Source organism: Rhinolophus hipposideros, assembly GCF_964194185.1.
Source record: "Rhinolophus hipposideros genome assembly, chromosome: 11".
NCBI lineage: Eukaryota > Metazoa > Chordata > Mammalia > Chiroptera > Rhinolophidae > Rhinolophus > Rhinolophus hipposideros.
In genome coordinates, this window is record NC_138057.1 from 36233009 (window position 1) to 36260535 (window position 27527).

The following is a 27527-nucleotide window of genomic DNA, read 5'->3' on the forward strand; positions in this document are numbered from 1 at the left end:
GTAAATAAACATGTACATTTTTTATTAAAATGTTACCCAAAGCCCAGAACCATCCATTCATATATTAGATAATCTGAAAATCTTACATTCCACAACAAGAGAAATATCTGTCAGCTTAAAAAATACCCCCAGACCAAAATTCATAATCTGCAATAGCAATACAAAGGGCTCAATTTCTATTTTTAAGAATCTGGGTTTCTAAGTGAAAAACTGCTAATTAACAAAAGCACCAAGAATATCATTATATGTTGAAATTAAGAATTTCCTTCGAGAATTTCATTGCACTTTAGGTCTTTGCTTGCGGTGATCTCTCATTGTGCAAAAAATGTTTGCTAGAGTTTTTATCTCTTCCTTTCATTTATTACTGATTTATTTTAGTTTAAAAATTCCATTATGTATTTTATTACCATGTGCTACCGTGTTTCCCCCAAAATAATACCAGGTCTTATATATTAATTTTTGTGCCAAAAGACACATTAGGGCTTATGTTCAGGGGATGCCATCCTGAAAAATCATGCTAGGGCTTATTTTCTGGTTAGGTCTTCTTTTCAGGGAAAACACGGTATTTCAAAATAAGGACACAACAAACAAAGGAGTAAATTAAAAACCCTGGTATTTCTTATATTAAGTAACACCTTGGAGCAAAGGTCAGTTTTCCAACAGCACCATTGGAAATGGATATGATCAACTAGAACCCTTCTAGAACCTGATTGGATGGCAGTCCAGTGCTGGCTCTCAGAGAAGCAATACTTTCCATTTGGTTCCTTTTACCAGTGAATGCCCTGGAGATAACTCTGAGTGGAACTAAGATTAGGAGTAATGGAATTTACAGCTGATCTGTCTGGGGCAGGGTGATGTGAGCCTTACAGGAGAGTGAAGAGCTAATGTCAAAGACAAAAGTCTCCAAAATGGGCAAAAAGTAGGGATTGCATGGCCAATGGTTATCCTCAGAAGGCTTAAAGATTTTCATTGCTAAGAATCTACCAGGAGTCAGGGGATCATTTCATCATTTTTAGAAGAAGGGTATCTAGTACAGCACAGCTGCTTAGCAGGTTGACTTGAATCGAGGGTATACTCTGAAAAGCCTGGTGGACTGGAAGGGTGAAGAGCCCTGCATGAGGGCTGAGAGGTCATGGGAAACGATCATAATAGTTTATACAGTGTTCTTTACTTGGAAGATGGGGATAGCAAAGGGATGATAAATTAGTCAATACTTGCACAACATTCTAAAAAACAGTAGTGTTAATTGTTATGTGAAAAATTGGAGGCAGTTGAAGACATCTAATTTTAGGAATCTAACTCAATTCGGGAAAATGACAAGAATTCAAACTAATCACACAACACATTGTGCAGTAAACCTGCTGCCGATGTGTTCATTGGGATGAAATGGTTCCTCACACCAAAGAGGGCGGGTTTCTAGTTTCAGAAAGGATCACTTTTAAAGGAAATAAAGACACAAGTCCACCAGGAATAAAAGATTATTGGCTGTTAATGAATTCATGGGAAAATGCACACCACGTGAAAGCCAAGATATGCGGATAGGAGAGAACTCCAATTTCAGCAGTACTTTCCATTAATTTTACTTTCTATTTACCCAAGCAAGAAGACAGGCCCAGTTGAGTGCCAACAGCCAAGTCTGTCTAATTCTGGTTGGTTTAAAGAAAAACAATCTATAACTTCAGGATATGCAGACGGACGCTAGCTTCTTCATAAGGCCAAAGATTTTAAAATTATTATCCCCCAACCATCTCTGTCTTTGTCCTCAGCTGCTAGGGGCCTGGGGTAATAAGGGTTTACTTTGTTTAATCAAAATGGTTAAGCCTCCAGGTAAACCCAAGAAACCTATTCATATTTCCTTGGGCTATTAGGACATTTTTCTGAATGCTAATCTCAAGGACAGTGTCCAGATTTTAGCAGAAGCTACAGAAGAATTACTTCAGTTTAATGCTCTAAAAATTGCCGTTTCATTTAGAACCACAATGGAAGGCATTTGGTACATTCACTTACTCTCTATTCATGAGCTCACAACTGGCTTTCTTTAGCCTCTGGAGTAGTAATTTTATTTTTTTAAAGAGTTTTGTGAAATGAAAGAATCTCTAATTATTGCACACAAAGAGGATTTCATCATTATTCCTAAGGATATGCAGAGACATGTGCCAAGTCCTGCAGGACCTGAGAAACTAACAAATTTGCCTTGCTTATTATATCTGATGAATAATCGAATGTTGAACATTCAGATGTCTGATTAGCCTTTTGTTTTCTCACATGTGGGCAGAGATGAATATTAGTTGATACTTAACATTCAAAAATTAATAAAGCCACAGTGAAGAAGATAAAGGCCAAAACCTTTGGGATTTTCTAGGAGGACACACAAACCATGCGCAGAACCCGGTAGGCCTGACAACTGGAATGATGAAACACAAGCTACCTTGTCCATGCAGTATGTGACCTGCAAGCACGTTTCACCCCGAGCACAGCAGAGCCTGGGGTTAAGAGCCTGGGCCCACCACATGTGCTCTGGATTCAAATCTTCGCCCACCCAGTTGTGAGCCCTGGGACCTCAGGTAAGTGATTCAACCTCTCAGCTTCCTCATGTCAGGTAAGTGATTCAATCTCTCAGCTTCCTCAACTAACACATGAGGACAATAGTTCCCGCCTCACAAAATTATTTTAAGGATTAAATGAGATACTATCTGTGATTTGTTTGGCCCAGTGCCTACACACTGTATATGCTCAAGAAATGGTCAGTCTCATTCCTGTTATTATCACGGTGGACGCCATTCTTTTCTTCTTGCTATTTGTTCTCACCTCGTACTGTGAATAAAGTATAAGGCAAAGCTGGGGAATGCAGGGGCAGCAGAAACTGTGACTCCATTAGGCCTGTTTCTGTGGCTTGGGGTCTGAGGATCAAGCCCAGAGGAAGACCAAAGTACATTTCAAATCTAAATTCTAATGGTGTTGTTTCAGAGAAAGTCTCTTTATGTTTGTTTGGCTTAATAGGAACAGATTATTAAAAAAAATACACGTCTCCCTTGCATGAATATTTAATGGTGAATGTATGTGTATTCAGTGATACTTTAAAGGTAAGTCTTAACTAAAGCTCCCATTAAAAGTGAGCTGCCACTCAGGTTAAAATGGAGATTGCTTTCTTCCTTCCATTGCACTTCACATAAAAATTATTAGCAAGAGGAGGGAAAGTGAGACAATCATTCATTATGCGGTTTACCGCCCTAATGCATATCCTCACTGGTGATTAGGGAGCATTTACACATTTACAGCAAGCTGCGCCCACACAGAGATCATGACACAGGTCACTATCTACCTGATGCTGGTTCATAAAGAGATGGGGGTGGCAGTTAGCTGGGTGTAAAAAGATGACAGTGCTGGAGAAGGCAGGGCCTCCCCTCAGGGAAAAATACCTGCCCTGTTTAGCCCTAGAAACCTCAGGGGGAGCAAGCAGCATCTTCTTGCTTAAATTTTATCGGCCAGAGCTCAGTCTGGCCTCCCTCAGTAGGGCGATACTATGATTTGCTGTCCAAAGGGACACGTTAGGGCCATACTGTCCAGGAGCTCTTTGCTGCACGTGGCTGCTGAAGTGAACTGAAACTGAATAAAATGAAAATGTCAGGTCTGTGGTCCCACCAACCACATGTCAAGGGCTACCTAGTCGCCACACATGGCTGGTGGGCACCACAAAGGACAGTACAGAAGTAGAACTTTCCCATTGCTGCGGTCTGTTCTCTGGACAGCGTTGCTTTCGAGAGAAGGGGTGCTTATCAGTTGTGTTGTTGGACAACAGGTGTCAACTGGAAGCACTGCAGGTAAACCAGGACAAGTGGTCACCCTGTCCTCATGAAAGATATTTCACTGGGGCCTGAAATAAATGGGTATTTGAAAATCCCATTTCCCAAACCACATAGCCACTGTACATCCACGGTACCCGAGGCTCCTAACACCATGAGGCAGGATGCAGCTACACCGTGTTTGATGTCTAATGGCCTGCACTGTCCAAGAGAACTTTCTGTACGGGTGGAAACGTTCTGTCATCTCCCCGTCCAATACAGTTACCAGTCACATGTGGCTACTGAGCAGTTGGAATATGGTGTGTAGGCCGGAGGAAGTGACTTTTTCATTGTATTTACTAATTAACATAGAACCCTGTGGCTACTGGCTCCCAAATTGGATGTGGCGGCTTTCATCATCGAATTGCACACTGGACAGGAGGAAACAGAACTGGTCTGCCCAGGGTGCTTTGGGACAGAAGCTCTGTGGGAGGCTGGAGAGAGTACAAGCCAGAATTAGAACGGAAGAAAATGGGCTTTTGAAACAAAACGGCATCCCACCTACCTCTTTGTTCGTGGAGGCTTCTGCGGGGTCACTGGGGTGGAGGGGTGTACTCGAAGACTCTGCGCCCAGGGGCGAGGAACTGCCGGGCGATGGAGACTGGAACATAGCAAGGGGATAACACAGTGAGAACCTGGGGGACAGGTGAGCACCCAGCCTGCGGACAGGGATGGGGGAGAGAGGAGAACACGGTACAGAACTGAAGACATATTTCAGAGCGGAGAAAACTGCCCCGGAAAAGAGCTGCCAACTACACATCCGAGAATGCTCCAGCTTGTCAAGCTGGCTTTGAAATTTCTGCCATGTTTTCAAAGGAGCACTTGGAGCACGGTTCCCCACCCCTTAAGCCAACATATAGCAATTTAATTTATATATAGTAAAAGTTGAATGTCAAACTTAAAGCTCTGGATAAAAATTATGGTGATTCACAAATGTTGGTGCTCTTAAATTTGTTTCTTACTTAAAGATACAAAGACTTTGGATAATAAATGTCATAAAATCACCTACTTTCCCATTTGAATGGGAAAGAAGAAATTACAGCACATATTTTTAATGAGGTAGCTTGGATTGACCTGAGTGATTGGAAACCACACCACTTGTATTTTCCTAGTCAGTTCAGATTTTAAATATCTTGTCTGATTTAATCCACAGGTAACTGAAAAATTCAGAGAAACGACAGCATCCAAACATTACCTTCTCAGAAAAGTTCAAACATTCCTTGTTAAATGATATATTTAAAGCAATTCTACTTCTGGGTATTAATCCAAAGAAAACAAAACCACTAATTCTAAAAGATATATGCACCACCATGTTCACTGTAGCACTATTTATGACAGCCAAGATATGGCAGCAACCTAAGTGCCCATCAATAGACGACTGGATAAAGAAGACATGGTACATTTATACAATAGAATATTACTCAGCCATAAAAAAGAATTAAATCTTGCTATTTGCAATGACATAGATGGACCTAGAGAGTATTATGCTAAGTGAAATAAGTCAGACAGAGAAGGACAAATACTGTATGATTTCACTTATATGTGGAATCTAAAGAACAAAATAAATTAACAAATAAAACAAACTCAAAGTTACAGAGAGCAAAATGATGGTTGCCAGAGGGGATGAGGGTGGGAAGATGGGTGGAAAAGGGGAAGGGAATTGAGAAGTACAAATTGCCAGTTATAAAGTAAGTCATGGGGATGTAATGTACAGGGAATGTAATCAATAATATCGCAATAACTATGTATGGTGACAGATGGCTACTACACTTATTGTGGTGATCACTTCATAAGGTATATAAATGTTGAATCACTATGTTATATACCTAAAATATAGTAATATTATATCTTGACGATAATTTAAAAATCAAGAAAATCTTTAATGAAAAAAAATAAGACATGAAAATAGTTTCGGGGTGTATGGTTCCCATCAGGGGTGCTACTACCTCAGGTGATAGGTTCAGGCTCCTTGCACAGACAGGCCTTACTGGAAATATGACATCCCAGGCCAGTGCCTGACACATAGCCCGTGCTTCATAAATACTTGCTGAATCAATGATGAGAGCAAACAAGCAGGCAGAGGGATGGGACTAAGCCAGGCTCTGAAAACCTTTGTCAGCCAATACTTGAACATTTCTGTATGCGCCTGAAACCTTGGGAGACAGAGGGACTCTTCAGGTGATTCACAGGGATGCTTAAGAATTCTACAGCGACGGTTCTCTGAGAGTCAGAACGGACTGCTTCACAGTTTGTTGGTGATGTTTGATAGTGGACATAAAACAGAACCCACACAAGGATCTATTCTCTGAGGAAGTGTGGGGATGTGAGTGAGGGGAGGTTAGCAAAACAATCAAAATAACACGAATGGTTACTTGCATCTCATCTGACCTCATGGGACTGGCCCCCTTGGGGAAGGTGAGGTACAGAGACGTCAGTAAAATACCTGTGTGGAAAGGAAGAATGTTACACAAAGCAGTGGTGCTGAGGAGGGGAGGGGACATGTTAATGTACAAGAGGGACCTCAGTGAGCAGTATGTGAAATCTTAAAAAAAAATCTTTCTCAAAAAGTCTGAATTACAGGAAACACAAGCGACACCAAATGAATGGAAAGAGGATGTGGTGCAATGTGATATTCTTCCCATGGAGACGTTATGGTTCCAACCTATTGCTGTGGGGCCTGGATTTGTTTCCCATGAGCCCATGTGCCTGATTCTGAGCGGGCAGGTGAGGAGCACTGAGCCTCTAAAATGTTCACATGCAGAAATCAGTCGCTCTGCAGTAAATCCAAGAGGATGGGTAACAGCAGATGTAAAGTAGACCAGGCTCCTCAACCTCCGGATACAAGAAAATAGCCCTGCATGCCTTTAAAAATAACACAGAATTTTCCATTTAACATCCAAGAGAGCTGGTGGGTACTTGCAGAGTTAGCTCTCTGTTTGGCTTACTCAAAATTAATGTAGTAAAGTCTTCATGAGAATTTGATGCCTTTAAATGTCCCAGTTTTTCAAATTTGAAGAGCTTCCTTAGATATTCACATCTATTTTTCCTCCAAGTAATTTTCTCTGTCACAAAGATTGTAAAGGTCTAGTCCCTGGGGAAGCTATATGGCTGTTTTTTCTTTAATTATTTGGTTTGAAGGTGGTGTAACAACGTCATTAAAAAAAAACAACCACCCTGCGTGGCCAGATGGCTCAGTTGGTTAGAGGGCTCTGAACAACAGGATTGCCGGTTCAATCCCCACATGGGCCACTGTGAGCTGCGCCCTCCACAACTAGACTGAAGGCAATGAGCTGCCAGAGGGGCGGCCGGATGGCTCACATGGTTAGAGCACAAGCTGAGCTCTCAACAAGGTTGCCAGTTCGATTCCCGCATGGGATGGTGGGCTGCGCCCCCTGCAACTAAAGATTGAAAACGATGACTGGACTTGGAGCTGAGCTGCGTCCTCCACAACTAGACTGAAGGACAACGACTTGGAGCTGATGGGCCGTGGAGAAACACACTGCTCCCCAATATTCCCCAATAATTAAAAAAAAATTTAAAAAACAACAACCCTCCCAAGAGTCCCACAGTTCCTATTTCTTTGTCTATTTTCTGTTGCAAATCTTCTAAAAATTGATTCTTTGCAATGCCATGGGCACCAGATCATCTCAGGATGATGTGAGAAGACAGGTTATGCACACAGTGGGCTGGGATATGAAAGAGGCAGGTCAGACCCTACAGTAGGCTAAGTGACCAGTGCTGGGCACCCATCATGGAACACTGGAGAAGAGACACAAATGTGACTGCACTGAGCACTGCTCTACTGAGGCTCTCGGGGGGCCCACACCAACCTTTATCAGCGCCCACTTCCCCTCAGACAATGGATGCTCTAGCCTTCTGCATGCAAATGAGTTCATTCATGTTTCCTTCCAGTTGTGTGTGCAGTTAATTACCTCCACCCAGAAAGTTCTCCCTCATTTTCTCCTATATTCAATGCATAATTGAAAAGCCCACATCTTGCTGAAGCTTTCTTACTCTGTTCATGGTACATTCTCTCCTGATGGCATATTCCAGGCTTTGTAATGATTTGTTTCTGTGTATGTCTGCCCTCCCCCAAGAGCTCTTTGGGAGGGATCTTCTCTTATTCATCTTTGTAATCCAAGTACCCAGGCTTGGGTCCCATAAACAGTAGGCACTCAGTTAATGTTTACTAAATAAATGATTTCAATGTAGTTTCCAGCTTCGCCATGCACCGAAAACAGATCAACCACTACTCTCTGTCCTTATATTTTAGTGGTCAATGGGAAGCCTTTTTTGATATAGCGCTCCTACACTGTTACATGGAGAATGTGAAATCTGCATTTTGAATTAGAGAAATGGTCTTTGCTTGTGAAGATCCTGACCTTAGCTCCAACAAACTCTTTTGAAGCAGAAAGTGGCCCCAGCATGAGAGAGGACCCCACAGAGCACAAGCTTACTGCTGACCACACCACTGTTGACCAAGTCAAGGTGGAAAAATGCCTTTTGAGCAGATGCAGCCTCCATGAGGCCTAAACAAAGGTGCTAGTATCAGCTCTTCTCAAACACCTACTTTGAAAGCCCTTTGCCTCTTACCTCCAACTTCTGCCTTGTTACTCTCAAAAGTGGAGAGAAAACCAGACATTGGAAAACATTTTTTACTTTCAAAGAATGAATTGGAGGCAAAATTTACCCAGTGAGATATGATACAAAACTAAAAATTATTATTACATATATCTGTGACTGGAGTCTCATGCCTTCTGGGTTAACAGATCAATATTCAACTTTAGGCAAATAAGACCAACAGTGGGAAGCACATGAGGGCTTAGAAATTCACAAAGGTAAGTGCCAAACAGGGAGATGACAGAGGGAGTGTTCAAAGATGACTCAACAACTCCCTGTTCTGGGTAATTACAGGAGGTCTCCTTGAGCTCAACAACTTGTCTTCTGCAGACGGTTTTCTAGCAGATTCTCCCAAACTATGATCTCAACTTACAGTAACAGGTCTGGGGTTACAAAAAGCAGAGCTCTCATCCTGAAGACTTGAATGCTTCAATGCCAGAACAAGAGATGGACAGTCCCATTCTTAGGTCAGAGGTGGCCTAATGATGCTACAGGGTCCAAAGAGAGAGCCAATCTTTCATTTAAATTCTGACTAACCACCTCCTGGGGGCAAATACCGTATTGCTGATGGTAGTGGTGAGAGAGACAAATAGCTGAAGGAATTTTCAGGCTATGCTTGCAGAGGAGAAGAGCAGCACATGAATAACTATTATTCATTTATTCCTTCTGCAGACATTTCACTGCCTACCTGTGTTCCTAACACTGGGTCAGGAAACAGAGGAAAGAGACGCTGCGGTCCTGTCTTCCATCCCTTTCCAGACAATGGGAGGAAGCAGATATGTGAAGGCAGGGCTCTGGCAGGTGGCCATGATATTAATCTGTAAGTGGGGACACAGGGTTGGGAAGGATGGATTCTGCAAGAGGGGAGGGGTGTGTACCAGGCGATTTTTCACTGGGAAGGAGATGGCTTCAGCTGAATCCTGAAAGTGCAGTATTCATGAAGTAGGATGGGGCAGGGAAGGGGGAAAGTACTGGAAACAGAAGCAGGGAGGTATAAACACAGCTCTACAAGGAAGCAAGGATGAGCTGAAGAACAGGGCAGGGCTCCTCACGGGAGCCCACTTGGTGACAAGCAGTGCTTACACTCCCCAGAGGTGTTTTCTTTGTGAGTCATGGTCCTGTGGTCCTTACTGAAGAAGCCTAATCAAGGCTCTTCCTAGCTATTTCTGAGCTGAACTGGAAGAGATACAGGATTAAGGGACTCAGGTATTACTTTCTCGCTCTTTCCCCTAATTCTCTTTCAACAGTGGATATCTGCATGAAGAGATTACAATCTGGAAAAGTTGATGGCATGATAATAAGAACACCCCAAAACTAGATGTAAAGGGACCCCTAGCTCTTCCCAAGTGGACAATGTTCTTTTCAGAGAGGCCTACGGACAGAGAGCAAAGCTGTGACTTGGGGAGGTGTACCGAGATCTTAAGAGACCTCTGGAGGAATGCTAGTCAAAAGACATGAAATCATGAGTTCTACCTGAGTCATTCATTCATTCATTTAAGTAAAAGTGCTGACAGTGCCTGAGGAAGCCCACATCCCTGCCTGTGCTCGAGACGCTTCTGGTCCATCAAGGAGAGAGACCTATAAACACACGGAAGGTGTCCTCTGTAAGCAGTGGTCACTGTCTGAGTCCCTGAGGAAAGCAAGTCACAGTAACACGAAAACAGCCCCTACGGTGCCAACTGCTCACAGTGATAGTCTCCATGATAGCAGTCACCCCCAAACACCAGCATCTCCCTGGTCCACGCTTTGGCAGCTGGTCTCTGTTGACTGTTGGGACCATCTGGCATCAGGAGGCAAAGCAACCCCTGCCCCAAAGAGCAAAGGCACTGAAGAGTTTAAGTGCAAGTACTGTCAAAATAAATATAAGGCAGAATTTTGTAAAGTTGAAGAGGGCGAAATTGAAGAACTGCTCAAACCAGCTACAGATAATCGAAGAGCTGGTGGGGTTATGTCAGTTAACAATTAAGAAGAGAAAAACGGAATGTTCGAGGTGCTTCAAAAAAGCATGACTGGAATATCAAATGATTAAGAGAGGCCCTGGGGAAAACTGAGTCAGCTCTTAGGTATTTTTGCTGAACTGGTCCTCTGCATGGTTGAAAGGATCCTTTCTGAACATGCTGGAAAAGTTACATGGGAACTGAAGAAGGCTACTCTATTGTGTGATTGAATGACTTAAAAAAAATTACAACTCTGTAAATCAATACTCTGTTCTAAGAATTCGTGTATAGTTATAACCTACATGTTTTTAGTCAACAGATAAACTAAGCTAACGCTTATAATTTGTAGGATTAGTTTTCAAGGTAAAGTTCTCATCAAGTCCCCTCTTCCCCATACTTGCTTTGACTTGTTTTGAAATTTTAAATGAATTAATTTTACATTAGCGTTTTGAAAGTACACTTATGGGGTAATTCTTTAGAACACTCCTGCCCCCTGTGGTTAAAATGTGACGTGACGGCTGCCATAACAGGCGGGGGTGGGAGGGGCGGGGAGAGACATGTACCTGCTTTGGCTGGGGCAGGACAGAGTTCCAGTAGCGGAGACACAGAAGCTTGTCCTGCCACAAGACCCAGGACTCAGAAGGCCCTGGAACAAAGCCTGTTGGTTGGTGGAAGTAAAAAAATCTATCAATGCCTAAGACACTGGGTCTGGTCTTCAAATACACCAGTATATAAATACTGGTGTATTTATATATATACCTATAATATAGGTATATATATATATACCTAATATAATATACCTATAATGGTATATTAGGATCCATTTTCCAAAGCATAGTGTGTGTGATCACAGGGAACACAAGTTACATTTCTCCTTTGAAAAGGACTTTGATGTTTTAATTTTATGTTGTGGCAGAACGAGTACAACTTAACTTAGGCTTCAGGATAGCGAAGCGGGCAAGTGCTCAAGCCCCAGCTTCTGGCCAGTGAGTCTTAATTCTGGCTCTACCACTCATGGCTCTGATCCTACTGAGAACTAGGGAAACCAGTTGCTACCCACCTCCTGGGGTTGTCGTGAGGGTTAATTAGTGGCAATGCACAGAGGGTGTCAGCTCAGCGCCTGGGCATGCACAAAGTTCTCATCTGATATCTCATAAGCCTTTCAAGAGCCCAACAGTTACAAAAAGGATTTCTCCCCAATGGGGGGTGCTCACAACAACTCACACCCATGGGGATGTTTTCGTTGTCTCATCTTCTTGGTTCCTTCCTTACTAAAATTTTATTCATGTTTAAAATTAAAAAGCACAAAAAAAGGCTCTACAAGATTATACCACAAAGACTCTAAACGCATTTATAAGCCTCAAGACTCCGACGGGTACATTGGTAAGAACAGCTCATCAGTAGGTAAGACAGGGCAGTATATGCAATGGTTGTGTGCAGTTACGGGCATGTCCACTGTCTGCCACTCCAGACAGCATTTTGGAAGATGAGTGGTGAGTGACGCCGTACGGTGAGCGATTTACAAGAGAGAGCCAGGTGCATGTGCATTATACAGTGTTCATGGAGCGCATGGCTCATGCATGACCATGACACACCAAGATATGCCACTGTTTCGGACACCTGGTGAAAGACCCCAGCTGGCTCTAGCCAACCTTGATGAGTCCCAGTACAAGTTGGTCCCTTTCCTCCAAGGAAATTCAGTGCTAAAACTTTTACTGCGACAAAGTGTAGGAGAAAATAATTCTTTAAAAACTACAGTTTTACCAAATCTATTTATAGTAATTTCACCTATATGGAACAACTCACAAAATCTGAATAAAGTGGTTTTTTTGTTCTGTTGTTTAATTTTTATAAAGTCACCAAACAGCCAACATACCACATGAAACCCAAGCACCTCATGAACCTGACTCGCCTGTGTTATGGACTGCATGTTAGCGTTCCCCTCAAATTCCTATGTTGAAACCCTAACTTCAGTGGGATGGTATTAGGAGGTGAGGCCTTCGGAGGTAATTAGGTTAAGAGGATGGAGACTTCATGACAGGATTCGGATCCTTAAAGGAAGAGACTTGAGAGAAGCTGCTTCCTCTCTCTCTCCTCTCTGCCACGTGAGGACAAAGCAAGAAGAGACGGCCGTCTGCAAACCAGGCGGAGAGTCCTCATCAGAAGCCGATTGTGCTGGCGTCCTCATCTCAGACTGGCTCCAGAACTGGGAGAAATCAACTTCTGCTGTTTAAACCACCTAGTCTAATCTGTTTGATTACAGCAGGCCAAACTGACATCTAGAGACTTCTCATTTAAGTACCTATTAACTCTCATTTTTAAACACAGTTTTAACAATCTCTGAGCAAGTCACTCCTCTATTCAAAAACATTATTGGCTCCTTTTTGCTTACAGAATAAATCCTAGACTCTTTACCTTGGCACTTAAGACACTGCAACACGAGGCCTTAGTTTCTTTACCATTTCCCCTTCTAATTCTTACTCTCTATTGTCAAGCCAAACCGATCTACTTTCTATTCCCTGTACACCACATGTGGGGGCTGCTCAGTGCCTCTGTTTATGCTCTTTTGAATGCCACATGTCCACAAGCCCTCAAAAGCCCATTTCAAATATTACTTCTTTCGTTCAGTCTTCCCAATTCTTAGGTGATAGGAATCCATCTCCTACGAGAATTGCTTGTATTTTATCTGTGCTATTCTTATGATGCATCAATTTTCCCCTTGCATATCATTAAAAAAATCTCAAAATACTATACACTATTTACAATACATTTTAATTATATTTTAACAAGCACCACTAAAAGCAGGATTTGGTATTAATGTTCATGTTTTCTTCTCCAAGTGCTTAATACAGGGCTCCCCAAAACATAGACAACAGGAGTTCCATACATGTGTTGACTACATAGAAGGCTGCATGGCACCAATCCTTCTGTAGCAGAGGAAAAAGGAAACGGGTTTATTACCCGTATAGGTCCTGAACACACGTAGCAGTGCACTTATGTGCTCATGGGGATATTTGTACCCCCGTGTAGCTCAGGAATCTCCACTGGTTCTTGATCATGGTCTGCCTCCATTCTTTGACAGACATTGCTGGCAAATCATGTGTCCTTGTATGATTAGAAAAGTACGGTGGACACACACAGGGACAAGTGTTCTCAAAGATGGCATTTCCTATAGGCTATAATGAAACACGTGGTCATTCAGTTCCTTTTCAGCCTGAACATTCTGGTTCCAGGCCCTTCTCCATATGAAATTTCCAAGGCGTGGTTAGCAAGGGCCGGCCACTGCACTGGCTCACTAGCTCTTCTGGTAAACCATTTCAGGGACTGGGTGGGGCTTCTCTCGGTCTACTGTCCTCAGACAGTTTTTCACTATGCAGGTTAGTTTGACTAGCTTTATCCCATTTCTTAAATAAATGTATTGTTTTCCTCATTGATCTAAATGAGGAAATTGTTTTAAATTCACCTTATTTCACCTTAGAATTATTTTTTTAAAAAGGAGACGATTAGTTTTTTTTCTTGCTCCAAGATGTATCTGTGCTTCTGAAGATTGAAACTGGTTAAGAGATTCATAATTATTCACTCTCAATTCAAACTGTATTATGAAAGCACATTTGTATTTCCTTAAAGTGGCGAAGTCGGAAAGTGAGCACAGGCATAGCGGTGGCATAATTATGTCATGAAAATGATAATCGCCTGGGACTAATACAGTATTTCATATACACATTTATAACAGATTAGATTAATACCAAACAGGGTATCTTACAACCGAGGGGTGCTTTTATTGTTGGAGGTGGCCACAAAAATAATTCATTTTGTCACCATCAAAAGGGCTCTAAACTTCTGAAGCCATGTTCTCAAAGAAAAAAAAAGATGAGTTAATTATGAATCAGAGTCATCATTATAAGGTGAGATAATTTATCCTCTAACAAAGCTGATCTATAAACAGAGGTTATCTTTTCCCTTTTGAAACAGCCTGACAGTACTTAATTGAAAGGCATTATAACTTGTGATGGACAAACGAGGGAACGTGTTATTCATTTCCCCGTCTAGGTCCTTTCAACCCTTGATGGTCTTCTTGTACTTTTATTCCCAGGCCACCTAATCTGAGACCAGTGAGCAGAAAGAAATACCAAACTAAAAGAAGTAATTTTAGTTTGTGTGAAGAGATGCAAAACTATTTGCTGTAATAACACATTACCAGCTCAGAAAAAGAGCCACCATTTCAGGAGGGCTTTCTCTGGGCCAGGCACTGGACAGTATACCTTATGCCCATTACCTCATTTACTAGCAGAGCAGTTCCTCATGTGCAAGCTACTAATTTCCATTCATTTTCATGAGCACCATGGAAGCAAAAGATACATCACGGAGCAAGAAATTAGAGGCTCCAGTGCCCAAAGTAACTCATTTATTAGAACCCAGCGAATGAGAACACAACGTTGCCGGAGAGAAAGCAAAGCACACAGCATCTTTCCAAGTGATCAAGCGGCCTTTTCTCTCTGCAGGTCATCTGGGACTTCCCAGCAACAGGCAAACCTGATTACCTTTCTCCCACCTTGGGTACTGTTCACTCTCCTCATCTATTCCCGCTCTGCTCACTTAGTGCTGCTATCATGGGAAACACAGAGGACAGACAACTTACAGTCGGATAGGACTAGGAGAAGAAATGCAGAAACAAAGCAGTGAAGCCTGAGGATCCACCTACCTCGTCGTCATGACACTCAAATTGGTACATCCAAAAATTCTCCATCTTTACAGGTGCTCTGGGGGCAGCAGGGCCAGCTCTGGGGCATCCACTTGGGAGCTGAGGCTAACTCCTGACCGCAGTGTCTGTCTGGTGGCTTGTTTCCAGGGGTGTTAGATGCCCCAGTCAATAATGCAACTTGTTGTAACAAGAGCTGTGCCCACCTCCCAGGGCATCTGACCCATCAGCATTAATGCCTTGGTGCCTGCACGGCCCGGGGAAGTCGTGGATCACTGGTCGAGAAGCATCACCTGATGTTTCTGAAAAGAAACATCTACCTCTCCTGGCGGCGATGCCTACTATTTCTGGGGAAAATAAACTCGGTTCTGAGGTGCTACCAGAAACTCTCACGCGCTCTAAACCCTGCTATGTTTATAGAACCTGTGAAAAAAGCACCCAGCTTATGTGGAAGGAAGGGGCGGGAACTGGGGGAAGAGGCTCTCTGAAGACCTGTGTCGGAATGCACCTGAGCACAGGTTGCGAGTTTAGAGAACATTGTGGTCAGCCAAGGCCTGGGCTTCTGGGGACACGGGCTGCTGGAAGTGGCCCTTCACTGTCTCTTCAGGTGTGCTGACATCCTTGCACTGCAATCTGAATAAGGGGGATACAGCAAACCAGCTACACAAATACAGAAAAGAAAGCTGCCCCTGGGGCCAGAATGGTATGACCCAAACCAAGAGATAATTGAACCCAAACTGGGTTCAAGAGCTGGACCATATCTTCTGGTCCTCAGCAGACTAGAGGAATGCCAAGACAAATACGGGTGGAATTGGGCTGGAGGGCGCTCATGGAAACAGAGGCAGGCAGGGTGGTTCTGAAGGAAGAAGACAGGGGGGACAGCGGCCTCCCAGAGCCAAACTATCTCTTAAAGATCCACGGCAACGGGGAAGGAAGCGGAAGCATGAAAGATGAGAGGCACAGAACTGCCAAGAGACGTATCCTGATGGATGGCGTCAGCCTCCTTTCTCACCATACCCTTTATCAGGTGTGCTGACAGGTCTCTGTCTGAGGCCTCCTGTTTAGTTAGCAAGTTGTGGAAGGGTCATAAGGTAGAAAAAAGAGAAACAAAAGACCTGAACAACCTACAGATGGAAAATTCCTGCACGCTAGTGGACAGTTTCCTATGCTGTGGACAACTCTGTAGGCCAGACTGGAAAACAGAGTCAGATGGAGGGTGTCCGCGGGCACTTCCCTCTCCCTCCTTTCTGCTGCCAGCGCTTCTGACCACTCTTGCTGGCAGTCGGATCGCACCAACTGAAATCCTCGTCAGTCGGATGCCCCTGTTCAGAAAAGCCCCTTTCAAAATGGTGAGCAGTATAGGAGGTATTTCTTCCTAATTTATCTCCCAGGGCATCTCTTAAAACACACTTTCTTCTTTCCATTGATTATTTAAAAGATAGAAAATCTCTGGGTGTTGCTTCTCCAGTATCCATATTGAACACCCCCTACCATTTAGTTCTCTCCGACTCATGGGCGAATTCATTTCCCCCAACTATCTCTCTTAAATTGGTTTGCATCCATGAACTACTTAGGACAGGCTGAAGCCATGAGAATCTTCATGGCTGCCGTGGAAAGCTTGTAATTTTTTCCATTATTAACCAGAGAAACACCATCACACCTAAGATTTAAAATCACTAGACTACCAAAACCCAAACAAACAAAACAAAAAAACAACCTATTGGGCCTTCTGGAAAGTTACAGAAGGTGTCTACATATCGTGGAGTGACAGAATTCAAAATTCTTTTCCTGGCTCTATTATTTTCACTCTTTCCTTCCCTTTAATGTTCAATTTGCACCTGAAACCTGCTTAATTATTCACCACTACCTTCTCCATGCCCCATCAATAATGGATAATACCTGTGATGGAAAACTTGACCCGCAGCAAGGAGGTGGTTGAGATGGGAGGAAAAAGAATTGGATCCACACTCCACCCCCGAGGGAGAAACCAAGGCACCGAGATGTCAGCCAGCCTCAAGGCCTGTTCTCTCCACACCAGCAAGACCCCTTAATTCTGCCTCTCAACCTTCTGTGCATCATGGCACATAAAGAAATGATAATGTTCGTACCACATACTGGGTCAACTGGAAAAGCTCTGGAGCCCCAGATGAAGTTGCTGGGATTGAAGGCAAATTCCCAGCGGCCCAGGTCACCCCTATTCCCCAAATTCAGGGGGGTTATCAGCACACTGGTTGAAAACCTCTGCCTTAACTTACAAAGGAGTCTTTACAACAAATTCTTTGGACACTGGCAGTCCCTTGTGAATAAAGCGAAAATCCTTCTACTTATGAAAAATCCACGTGGACATACTTGTTCCTTCAGGACAATCCCTCCTCTTTCCCATTTTCACAGGCCCTCCGGAGCCCCAGCTTTCTCTGACATAGCCGCCTGCCTCACCTCTGTGCTGGCTCATTCCCCTGGCTTCAGTCTGTTGGTCATTTCAGAATCTGCAGATCTGCCTTTTCTCAGCTAGACAACAAAATATATGCAGCCTAGAAGTTGGGAGTGGCTGACAAGGCCAGCTGGGGAGGACACACATGGCCAGCAGCAGCTGTGTCCCGAGGTTTTCAGCCCAGCAGCTCTTTGCTGGCACAAGGTAATGACAGACACCAAACATGTTAGGTAGACTTCTCAGATGGCCCCCAGTGATCCCCACTTCCCGATATTCAGACCCTCATGTAATCCCCTACCTATGGAGGGAGTGTAGGCTCATGCCTTATTCTCAGCAAGGGTGATGCGATGCCCTCCACCTTGCTGAGTGGCTGTGAGTGGCTGACCTCCATCTTGCTATCGGACTCTATGGCCTTCTTGGGTTGCATAATTTATTAAGCAAGCTGCCATGTGGGAGAGTGCCCATGTGGCAGAACTGAGGATACCTGTGACCAATAGGAAGTTGGGAACTGGGACTCTTAGTTCAACAGCCCGTGAGGAGCTGAATCCTGCAACAAAGCACATGTTCTTGGTAGTTCTTTCCCCAATTGAGCCTTAAGATGACCAAAGGCCGCTGACACCTTGATTTCTGCAGTCTCTGAGAGACCCTAGAGCAGAAGGCCAGCTAAGCTATGCCAGATTCTTGACCACAGAAACTGTGAGAAAATCAATGTGTTTTGTTTTATGCCACTAAGTTCTGGGCAATTTGTTATGCAGCAGTAGATAGCTATAGCTGAAACACCAAATAAGGCTTCAGATGAAAGCCTCAAAAGCAGAGGCAGCGTGGCGGTCTGGCTGAGGGTTTGACAAAGGACTAACTAGAGTTGATCATAAAGTCCACAGGCAGGGCCTGCGTCCATTTTAGCCACCGCCTGTGTCCCAGCTGCTACTATATCACGTTGGGCACAGTGCCTGATCTGTAGGAGGAACTTGAGAATATTTGTTGAATGAGTAGATGATAAATCATGAGATAGGCTTTCAATTTGTGACTAAAGACAGTAGTCACCATTTCCTCTGGTTCACTGACAAAATGACAAACAGCACAGCTTTGTGACTAGGCCCTATTTCTTGTTCATAGACAACGTCCTGTATGAATCTGGTGCTCGATTAAACCGAAGAGTGTTGCCAGGGGAACAATGATAACAACTCAACCTGATCACTTTATGGCACTTTGCATGGCGGATGGCTGAGAACAGCATGTTATTCCTTTGATAGCATTCACTTGTCTAAGGAGAGGTGTCCTATCAGGTTTTGAGGTCTGCTTGGCGACATACACGGGGGCCCATTTTTGCTGTCCTGACAGCAGATCCTTTGGTTCAAAGGTGATGCTTCTGGATAAGCTTCTGGGATGTTGACCTGGAGGGTCTGCCAGCCAACCTTTTTCTAAACAGTCTGAACCATCTAAGAGAATAAAGTTGGTTTCAGAGCCAATACTGGGATGTCCATTCTTCCACTGCAGACCAAGAGGAGAATCTGAGATAAGGACGCATGAGGTCTAGTCCTTTTCAGGCCATTAGAGGACACAGAAGGGAACTAACTATCCTAACTGCCCCCCCCCCACGACACACACACACACACACACACACACACACACGCCAAGAATACATCACATTCCAGCTAGGAATTGATCCACTTAGGGAAATCAGGCCCCAACAGAACACAAATTTATCCTAAAGTCTGCCTGTTGGACTTCAGACCCATTTCAACTCCATCCTTTGCTATGCAGATCCTGGAAAAACTATGGCTGGCCAGAACTTCCTGAGAAGGTGTGGATCAGCAAGAGAAAACCTCTCCTTTCAGAATACCTTCACAGGAATCTCATGAAAACAACCCTCCAGCAGTAAAATGTTCTTTTTACTTGTCCTTGTAAGCTTGACAACACAACCAGAAGGTCAAAAGGTTAAGATGCTGCTAACAAGCCTTAATGAATTAGCATGTGCATTTGACCTCGATCAAAAGTATCCTAGCAACAGTAAAAACAACAAAAAACAAAACATGTGGGCTCATGCTGAATTCAGGGCAGGGAAAAAGGGAGAGAGGACAGGGAGGAGGTGACGTCAAGAAAATCGAGGCCCAGATAAAGCCAGGGAGCTCCTCCGTCCTTTACATCGGTTTTTTGTTTTGTTTTGTTTTGTTTTGTTTTGTTTTAAATGGTGGGCACAAAAGTGCACATGATCAGGGCAGGTGTGAACATCAGGCCCTCACTTCCCAGGGTTTCGACAATACCTCCTTCTCAGCAAGTGAGTGGCTGGTTTGTGACTAAGAAGTGTTAGTGCTGAACCAGTTTCCTGCCTCAAAATACTTTTTCCAATTGGTCTTTGGAAAAGGAGTTGCCAATAAAAGGTAAATATTATCTGAAGGGGGTCATGCGTGTTGCCATTATCACTAAATATCAGTTGTATTTGATTTAATCAAACCAGTGCTGGAGAGAAAGGCTGACAATATACTGCTGTTTAAGGTGGAAGTGGAAACCTTGGGTCATTTTGGAGTGTGTGACCAGGATTGGCCATTAGCACAGTGAAAGCATGGAAGGGATCTGAGCTGGGGGGGGGAGGGGTAAGACTCGAGAAGGTGAGGAAAGGGTGCTAATGGCCAACTCCCCCTAATTCAGTTTGCTGTTGACCAAACCCTAAATGTTAAGTGAGCTTTGACCTACTGAAGCAACTAATACACCAAACTTGTGATTCTTATTTTACATTTCCATAGAGAATGCAATTATCTGCAAAGCCATTTTCTCCCATAGTCATCCCAGAAGATAAATCTAATAACTCATTTTACTGATGAGGAAACCCAAGCTGAGGAAGAAAGCAGGTGAGCCACTCAAGGTAACTGCAGCAGGTCAGCTGTAGGGCAAATGTTTACATATAATGAATACTTGCTGAGCATCCACTCTGTGTGATACAGAGGAGGATAGGACCCTATGCCTTCAAAAGACTTGACAGTGAATTACAGAGGCAATAGATTAATACATGTGAGACAAGATAGATAATACGATGGTAAAGAATCAAGTGTTAAACTGTAGCCCACAGTTTAAGTCGGTGGTTACCAAATTTGTGTAGGCCTCAGAAATACTGAGACCAAGACCCAACCTCCAGAGATGCTAATCAGGAAGTCCGGATTCCTGGAATCTGTCTATTTAAAGCCTGGCCCTGACTGTACTGCATAGATGTGATCTGGGTGGAGATGTCACAGCCAGTGTCGTAAGAAGTGTAGTATGGAGGCAAGTCTGGATACATAGAAGTATATTTTGAATTTGTAAGTACAAGGTCAATGAGTAAGCCAATGTGTGTAAGGGGGCGTGGTGCTCCTTACATGTCACAGGAGCCAGATGGTCTCCGTTCAGTGGGGTTGCCTCATCATACCTGGAATTTATACAAGGGAATTACTTACTGAGGGTATCTCCTTGTCTTGCCCAAGACAAAGGCCGTTAGACATCCAGGATGATTTGCCCTCTAAAGCTCTGTGACATGTGCCAGACAGTGACTGGAAGGTCAAAGCCCCAGGGTCACATAACCTAGTTATTTTCAGCCATTCCATCTGGGAAACCGAGGTCAAAATACCGAGGCCAACTCCAAACTGCCTTTGACCCATTCCCAAGCATCCCACTGGCAGGGTCTGATCAACTAAAGAGGTCAACCAGGCATGCCCACCAGACAGTTGAGAGTCTGTTTCCCAATATAGGGAAAAGCAGGAGAGAGAAACTGCCAGTGGGCCTCTTCAGGAGAGTGAGGTGGCCTTTGTGGAAATAAAACAACACCCTATTGCTGCTCTCAAGAAAGTGGTCAGTGAAAACTGTGTTTCAAAGAAAGTGCACTGAGAAACTATATTTTTGTATTAAGAATATATTGCCAAGTTACATTTGCAATGGAAGTAGTTCTCATTTTGAAGATGATGTTCATAGATAAATCACATTTCATAATTCCCCAGGACTACTTGAGCCCAGAATTTAATTGGGTTACATATGGAATTCAATTATCTAGGAGATATCTGTTCCTCTCCCTGCACCTTCCCTTCCTCCCCTATACAACCCCAGTCCACTTATCATAGAAAATGTCCAGAGTGCACAGTTGCGGGAAGCTGACACAATTTTCCAAAAGACTTCTGGGAAGTGTCTTGAGCTCCAACTTATTAAGCAAGCATGTCAGACATCCAAATGGCGGTCCAACATGCTGCGTTTCTATCTGAAAAGTATAACAAAATTCTCTCTGACTAAATCGTCCATTTTCTTCCCTGCAGCTCGTCCTGTCACTACTTGGCACAGTTTCAGACATACACTGACTAGTGAGACAATCCATTAAAAAGCTGAGAAAGATTCCCTTTGGGAGTGGAGTCAGGTAAAGAGAAAAAATTGAAGCCTGGGAGTTAAAAATAAGCAGTCTTTCCCATCACTGCCTTTCACGCCATGAGCACGAAGTAATTGCAGCCCTTGCCTTCTGCTGTGGAGATGACCGGACAAGTTTGCTCTGGTGAGTCCAACACGGCAATGGTCTGATGTCAGTGGGCAGACACCTGTCCGGCCCCGCGAACAGTGTCTTCCTGGAGCTGGACTGACAGGTGAAACCCTAAAGGTGAGCTACAATAACCAGAGATAATACTTTAAATCCAGGAGGAGAGAGCAAAAAGCACACATTCTCCTACCTCCTTTTGTTTTCTCATGACTCAAATGAATTATTTGTTCTCTCATAGGGACTCAAGGTCGAGCCTTTCCCTTTTGAAGTTGTAACAATAAGATCATTACATTTTTAAAAAGTTACCCTGGTTACATTAAGTCCTCGCAGTTCATAGAAAAATGGTTCATTTTTTTTGTTGTTGTTGTTGTTGACAACTAAATTCTCTTCTGTTGAGCATTACTCCCCATTGGCAGCGATATGGAAATTTATTGCTGATCCTAAGTTGCAGAATTGGCCATTAAATGTACAGGAAGTTATCTTGAAAACATTTCATTTTTAAAGTAAAAAAACAATGAACCTAAATAAGTATACAAACCTGAGGAAAAATGAATGTATCACATCTGATCTCAGCAAGCATCACTCCCATTGCACTTATTAGTATTCTTCCTGATATTCCTCCCACACAGGTTCAGTGATTTCCAAACTCTAGCCCATTATCAAGCCCACAGCTCCTGAATACTTCAGGTTTTTCATTGTCAAGGAGCAAATCCACTTAACAATTAGGGTTCTTCAACTTGAGTGGTTCAGCCCCCACCGTGACCTGCTTTTTACTTCTTCACTCCTATGCATGTAGTGTAAGCCGAATGGAAGTGTGTGTGCTTAATACATAGGCAAACACAGCATGAAATTAAAATGAAAAACTTGGAACATTTATCTTACTATCTATTAGGTTGAAAAGTAATTGCAGTGTTTGCAATTATTTTTCACCTTTTAAACCACAATTACTTTTGCACCAACCTAATAGCATAGTTAATATAGCAGTCATTTCCTATAAATTGTATACATACTATACAGAAGTTTGCCTTTTTCTATTTTTTCAACAGACAGTAACAATGAAAGGATCCCTTTGTACAGTGAGTGATCTCTGAATAATGGTTCCAACTCTTTTATATTTTTCATTTAAGGTAAATAAATACATGAATATAGTTTTTAAAGTCCAACAATACTGTATGGCTTAGGGCAAACCCCGAGGTCCTTTTCCCCACTCCATGGTCCCACTCCTAAGTCTTTTAGCATTTCTTCTGGCATTTACTTTGATACTCACAAATAGTGTGTTTAATACTGCCTCACCTTGATTTTTTCAGTTTAGACATTATTTCTTGGCTTCTACTATAAAAGATTAGGATTTATCACTTTTATACTATATGTTCCCTTATCCTCTCAACATTACAATTTTTGGTTAACCAATATTCGGTGTTTGCATTCTAAAGGCTGCACACATCCTCTTCCTTGCTGAGACACACACATTACATTACTACATTTCACGGCTGTATCACAGTTGTTTCTAGTGAGGTAAATAATTGAATTGTTTTTCCCTTTGCTCAGTTTTCAGTGTACTGATCAATAATTTATGCTAAACTCTCCTAAACCGAGCTAAGATTCCTCTCAGTACAATCATATTAGGAAATCTCTCATTTTCACTTTCTGGAAACCTCCCTGGAGCCCTCCGAGCTTTGGTCCACACTGGATTGGTTGCTGCCTTGGCCTTCTACACCGCTGTCCTCTGGGGTCTCCTTGCTCATCACCCTGGGGAGTTTGTCTCTTTGCCATGTTGGATCCCATTTTCCAGATCTTGCAACTTCTTTCTTGATTTATACTCCCATTTTGGGGGAGCAACTGTCTACTAGCTTCCCCGAGAAAGGGGATACAAGAGGCACATTTTCTGGGACACGCCCATAAGTGAAAAGATCTTCATGCTTAACTGAAAATTAGACTGGGTACAGGCCTCCCAGTTTCCAGGGTGGCTTTTGAGAAGTCCAACACCATTTTGATTCCTGATCATGTGTAACCTGCTTTTCTCTCTCTGAAAGCTTGTAGGATCTTCTCCTTCTCCCTTCTGTTCTGAAATTTCTATGGGTCTTTTTTATTTCATTGTTCTGGTGACCCAGGGTAATCTTTCAATCAGGAAATTCTCATGTTTTTTGTTCTAGGAAACAATCTTTCATAATTTCTCCTTTTAAAATCTATGTTCCTACTACCGTGTTTCCCCGAAAATAAGACCTACCCCAAAAATAAGCCCCAGTTAAGATCGTCAGCCAGACGGACACATTTAGTACGTTATGACGATGTTCCAGAAGAAGATGACATGACTGTATTCAAATAAACATAGATTGTTGTACATGAAAAAATAAGATATCCCCTGAAAATATGCCCTAATGAGTCTTTTGGAGCAAAAATTAATATAAGACCAGTTCTTATTTTCGGGGAAATATGGTATAAGACTCAGTCTTATTTTCGGGGAAACACAGTACTTGCCATCCTTTTGCCCTAATTGTTCTACTTTCTTGATGATTTCTTCAACTTTGTCTTTTAACCTTCCTAGTACTGAAGGATTTAAAAATATTTAAATTTCTGTCACATTTTTAGTTTAAAAATTTGGAGGGACTATTCGTTTTGAACATGGAATCCTATTTTAATGTAATGCCTCCCTTGTCCTGTCTGACCTTTCTGAGGATATTGAGAAGTGTTCCGTAGTTTTCTTCTGCGTCAAGCCCTACCTTCATTTCTCCACGTTCCTTTTTCCACTTGCTTTTTTTGTGTCTTTGTCTTTCATGTCTTTATTCAAATGTCCAGTGGTCCTGGGATGTCCACTCACATTTAACTGATTCCCCAAAAGCCCACTGGGGGATCCACGTGTGGCAGTAACCTTCAATGTGGGGTGATGAGATGGGGACTCACGTCCTCCGCTGGGAAACCCCGAAACATGTGTATCTGTAGGTCTCTTCTCTTGGGATCGCTTCCTCAGAAACGAATGCTCTCATCTGCCAGGGACTGGCGGCTGGCGGTGAGCGGGCTCTAAGCCTGACAGCTAAGGATTCCAAGGCTTCCCAGAGTCTCACTGCTTAATAGGCCCTTTGTTTGTAGGTGCCTAACTCCCCTTTTCAGCCGTGGCTGGTGTCCCCAGGTCCAGCACTTCTCTGCTTCACCCATTCCTCGTAGTGAACCTCCCGTCTTTTGTGGGGCAGGGGGAGTAACCTGTCAGAATGGGCAGAGAGGATCTTGAATCTAACGTCTCTGGTGACAGACTTTCAAACAATCCTCTATTACCAGCCATAGTCCTGCCATCCGAGGAATCTGGTGTCTCAAATTCTCAAACTTTTCTTGGGGGTTCACAGCACAAATCCTCATAGTCACTTGGCAAAGGAGAGAAAACAAAAACCTCATCACTGTATTAGTCAGTATCTGTCAGGCTCTGCTGTGGTAACAAACCCCCCAAACCCCCAAGGCTTAAAACAACAACAGCTGATTCCTCTCTCACACTACATGTTCATGGGGTCAGCTCATCACGATCACTGGGGACCCATGCTAGAGGCTCTGTGTCTTGTGACACCACCATCTTAACCTGAGGCTTCAGGGGAAGATGGCTCTCAGCTGCTCCTGCCTAGAAGCAGAATAGCACTTCATGGCGCCTATTTTGTTGGCCTTGGCTAATTCCTAGGGGCTGAGGAAGGGCAGTGTAGTCCTCTCTATGCTTGAAAGAAGAGACAGCTGGAAATACTGGGGAGCACTAATACCTACCACAATCGGTCACCACTTTGGTGTTCCAAAATGTTGCTGTTCTCAGTTGCTGCTGTTTCCTGCCATACGGTGCTTGTGGCTTCACATACTTTTATTATTTTACTGTTATCTGAGTGCCTCTTTAAGAGGGAGCAGAGATAAACATCATTTCAAGCTGTACAACATACAACTCAAAGTAGACAACACCCTCCAATTTACGCGGTGTGCTGCTGCCATCCATCTCTCTGATCTACTATGACTTGGTTCTCAGAATGATTCTGTTGCCTACAAAAAGATCGGTCGGCTGTGAACCTTTTTAGAGTTGGTCATTCATTAGTAGTATTTTTCAAGAATGGGGTTGGGAGGCAGTTTTCAAACATATATCTGGAAAAGAGAACTTCTTTCCTGGAAGCAAAGCACTAATAAGTATTGTTTAAATTTTCAGCAAACAAATTATTTCCCCCCAATATGGAGCGGCTAGTATGTGTTCATAAGTTCTTGCTAATGAGCAATCCTATTTTTGTATTCTGAACAAGTCATCGGCCGACAAATGCCAGTTAGCTCCAAGTGAAGAGAAAAACACTGAAGTTCTAAGAGAAGTAAAAGTAGTGTTAAAGATAGATTGAGCTATCAGCAGTTCTCTCTGGCAAGTGGTAGTACAGGTATTTTTTATTTGCTTCGCTATAGTTTCTGATCATGACAATTTGTAGTAAGAATTGCAGGACCTCCAGCTCTGCAGACCATAACCGTAGTAGGACAGCCCCTTTGTTAAAACCATGCCTGTGCTAATAAAAGAGTTAAGTCTCAAAGCCACAGATCTTACATGGGGAAACTGCCCAGATGACATTTTTTTTGCCTTTAAATCAGTGGTTCTTAATCTTTCACATCTTTAAGAATCACAGAGAGATTTTACAAAACAAAGCAAAAATAACAAACAAACAAACAAACAAACAAACAAACAAACAAATCCCAGATCACTGGCTCCCACCTTAGGGGTCCTGATTTGAAAAGGAAAGGCAGAAATTTCTATTTTTAACAAATATCTCTTGGACAGACTTCAGACCAACACACTGCTTTCAATAGTGCTTTTCTATTCCCCACAAGAGCATACATGGAATGAGCATTCAGTAAATATTTTTTGATGCTGAGGTGGAAATCAACAGAATGTATATATTACTTATAGCTGAATTTCTGAGTGTGAGTTTCTAAAGCATTGTTCAATACTCTATAATTAATTCTACCTCTGGAATGAAACACTGCAAGAGGGTTAAGTTGCTGTCCTTGTTCAAGTGAATAAAAGCAAGTCCCCAGCCCTAGTGTTGGCTGTACTGTGGGTTCATCATGAGGCTGCAGGAACCAGGTGGTTAAGGTGGTACATGTGAGAAAGCTGAAGGAAGAGGCCAGCCTCTGGACGCGGTGCTCCTGCAGCTTTTTCTCTGACTGGCTTTCTAAGTTTCTAAAACAATGTAGAATCTGGCCTCTTGCCAGTTCCCTACTTTTGAAAACCCGCTCTGTTTTCACTTCATTTGCAAAATGGTTGCTGCATTCCCTGCCTCCTAGTCAGGAGAAGCCTAGAAATAGCTAGAGGTCATGGGGAAGTCTACATGTGAGCCCATCTGTTTTGAACCAGTTGGACGCGGAGTCTGAAAATAGGAGAGAGAGAGATACAGAGCATTGGGGAACTAACTGACCCAATGCTGCCCCCTTGCTGGGGAGGATGCAGAATGCTTCTGGACCAGTTTCCAGTTTTTCCTTAAAGGTGTCAGCGATTTAATCAGCTAACATCGAATGT

The 27527-nt window shown here is 43.1% G+C and overlaps 1 protein-coding gene across 4 annotated transcripts in view; it reads right to left on the minus strand.

Annotated features, from left to right (window-relative positions):
• Nucleotides 1-27527, minus strand: part of APBA1 (amyloid beta precursor protein binding family A member 1) — a 188004-nt gene that overhangs the window by 34814 nt on the left and 125663 nt on the right. For all 4 annotated transcript variants that reach the window (XM_081067513.1, XM_081067515.1, XM_081067512.1 and 1 more), the window contains exon 3: nucleotides 4348-4443. In XM_081067513.1, the coding sequence (XP_080923639.1) occupies nucleotides 4348-4443 (96 nt within the window). The remainder of the gene's footprint in view (nucleotides 1-4347; nucleotides 4444-27527) is intronic.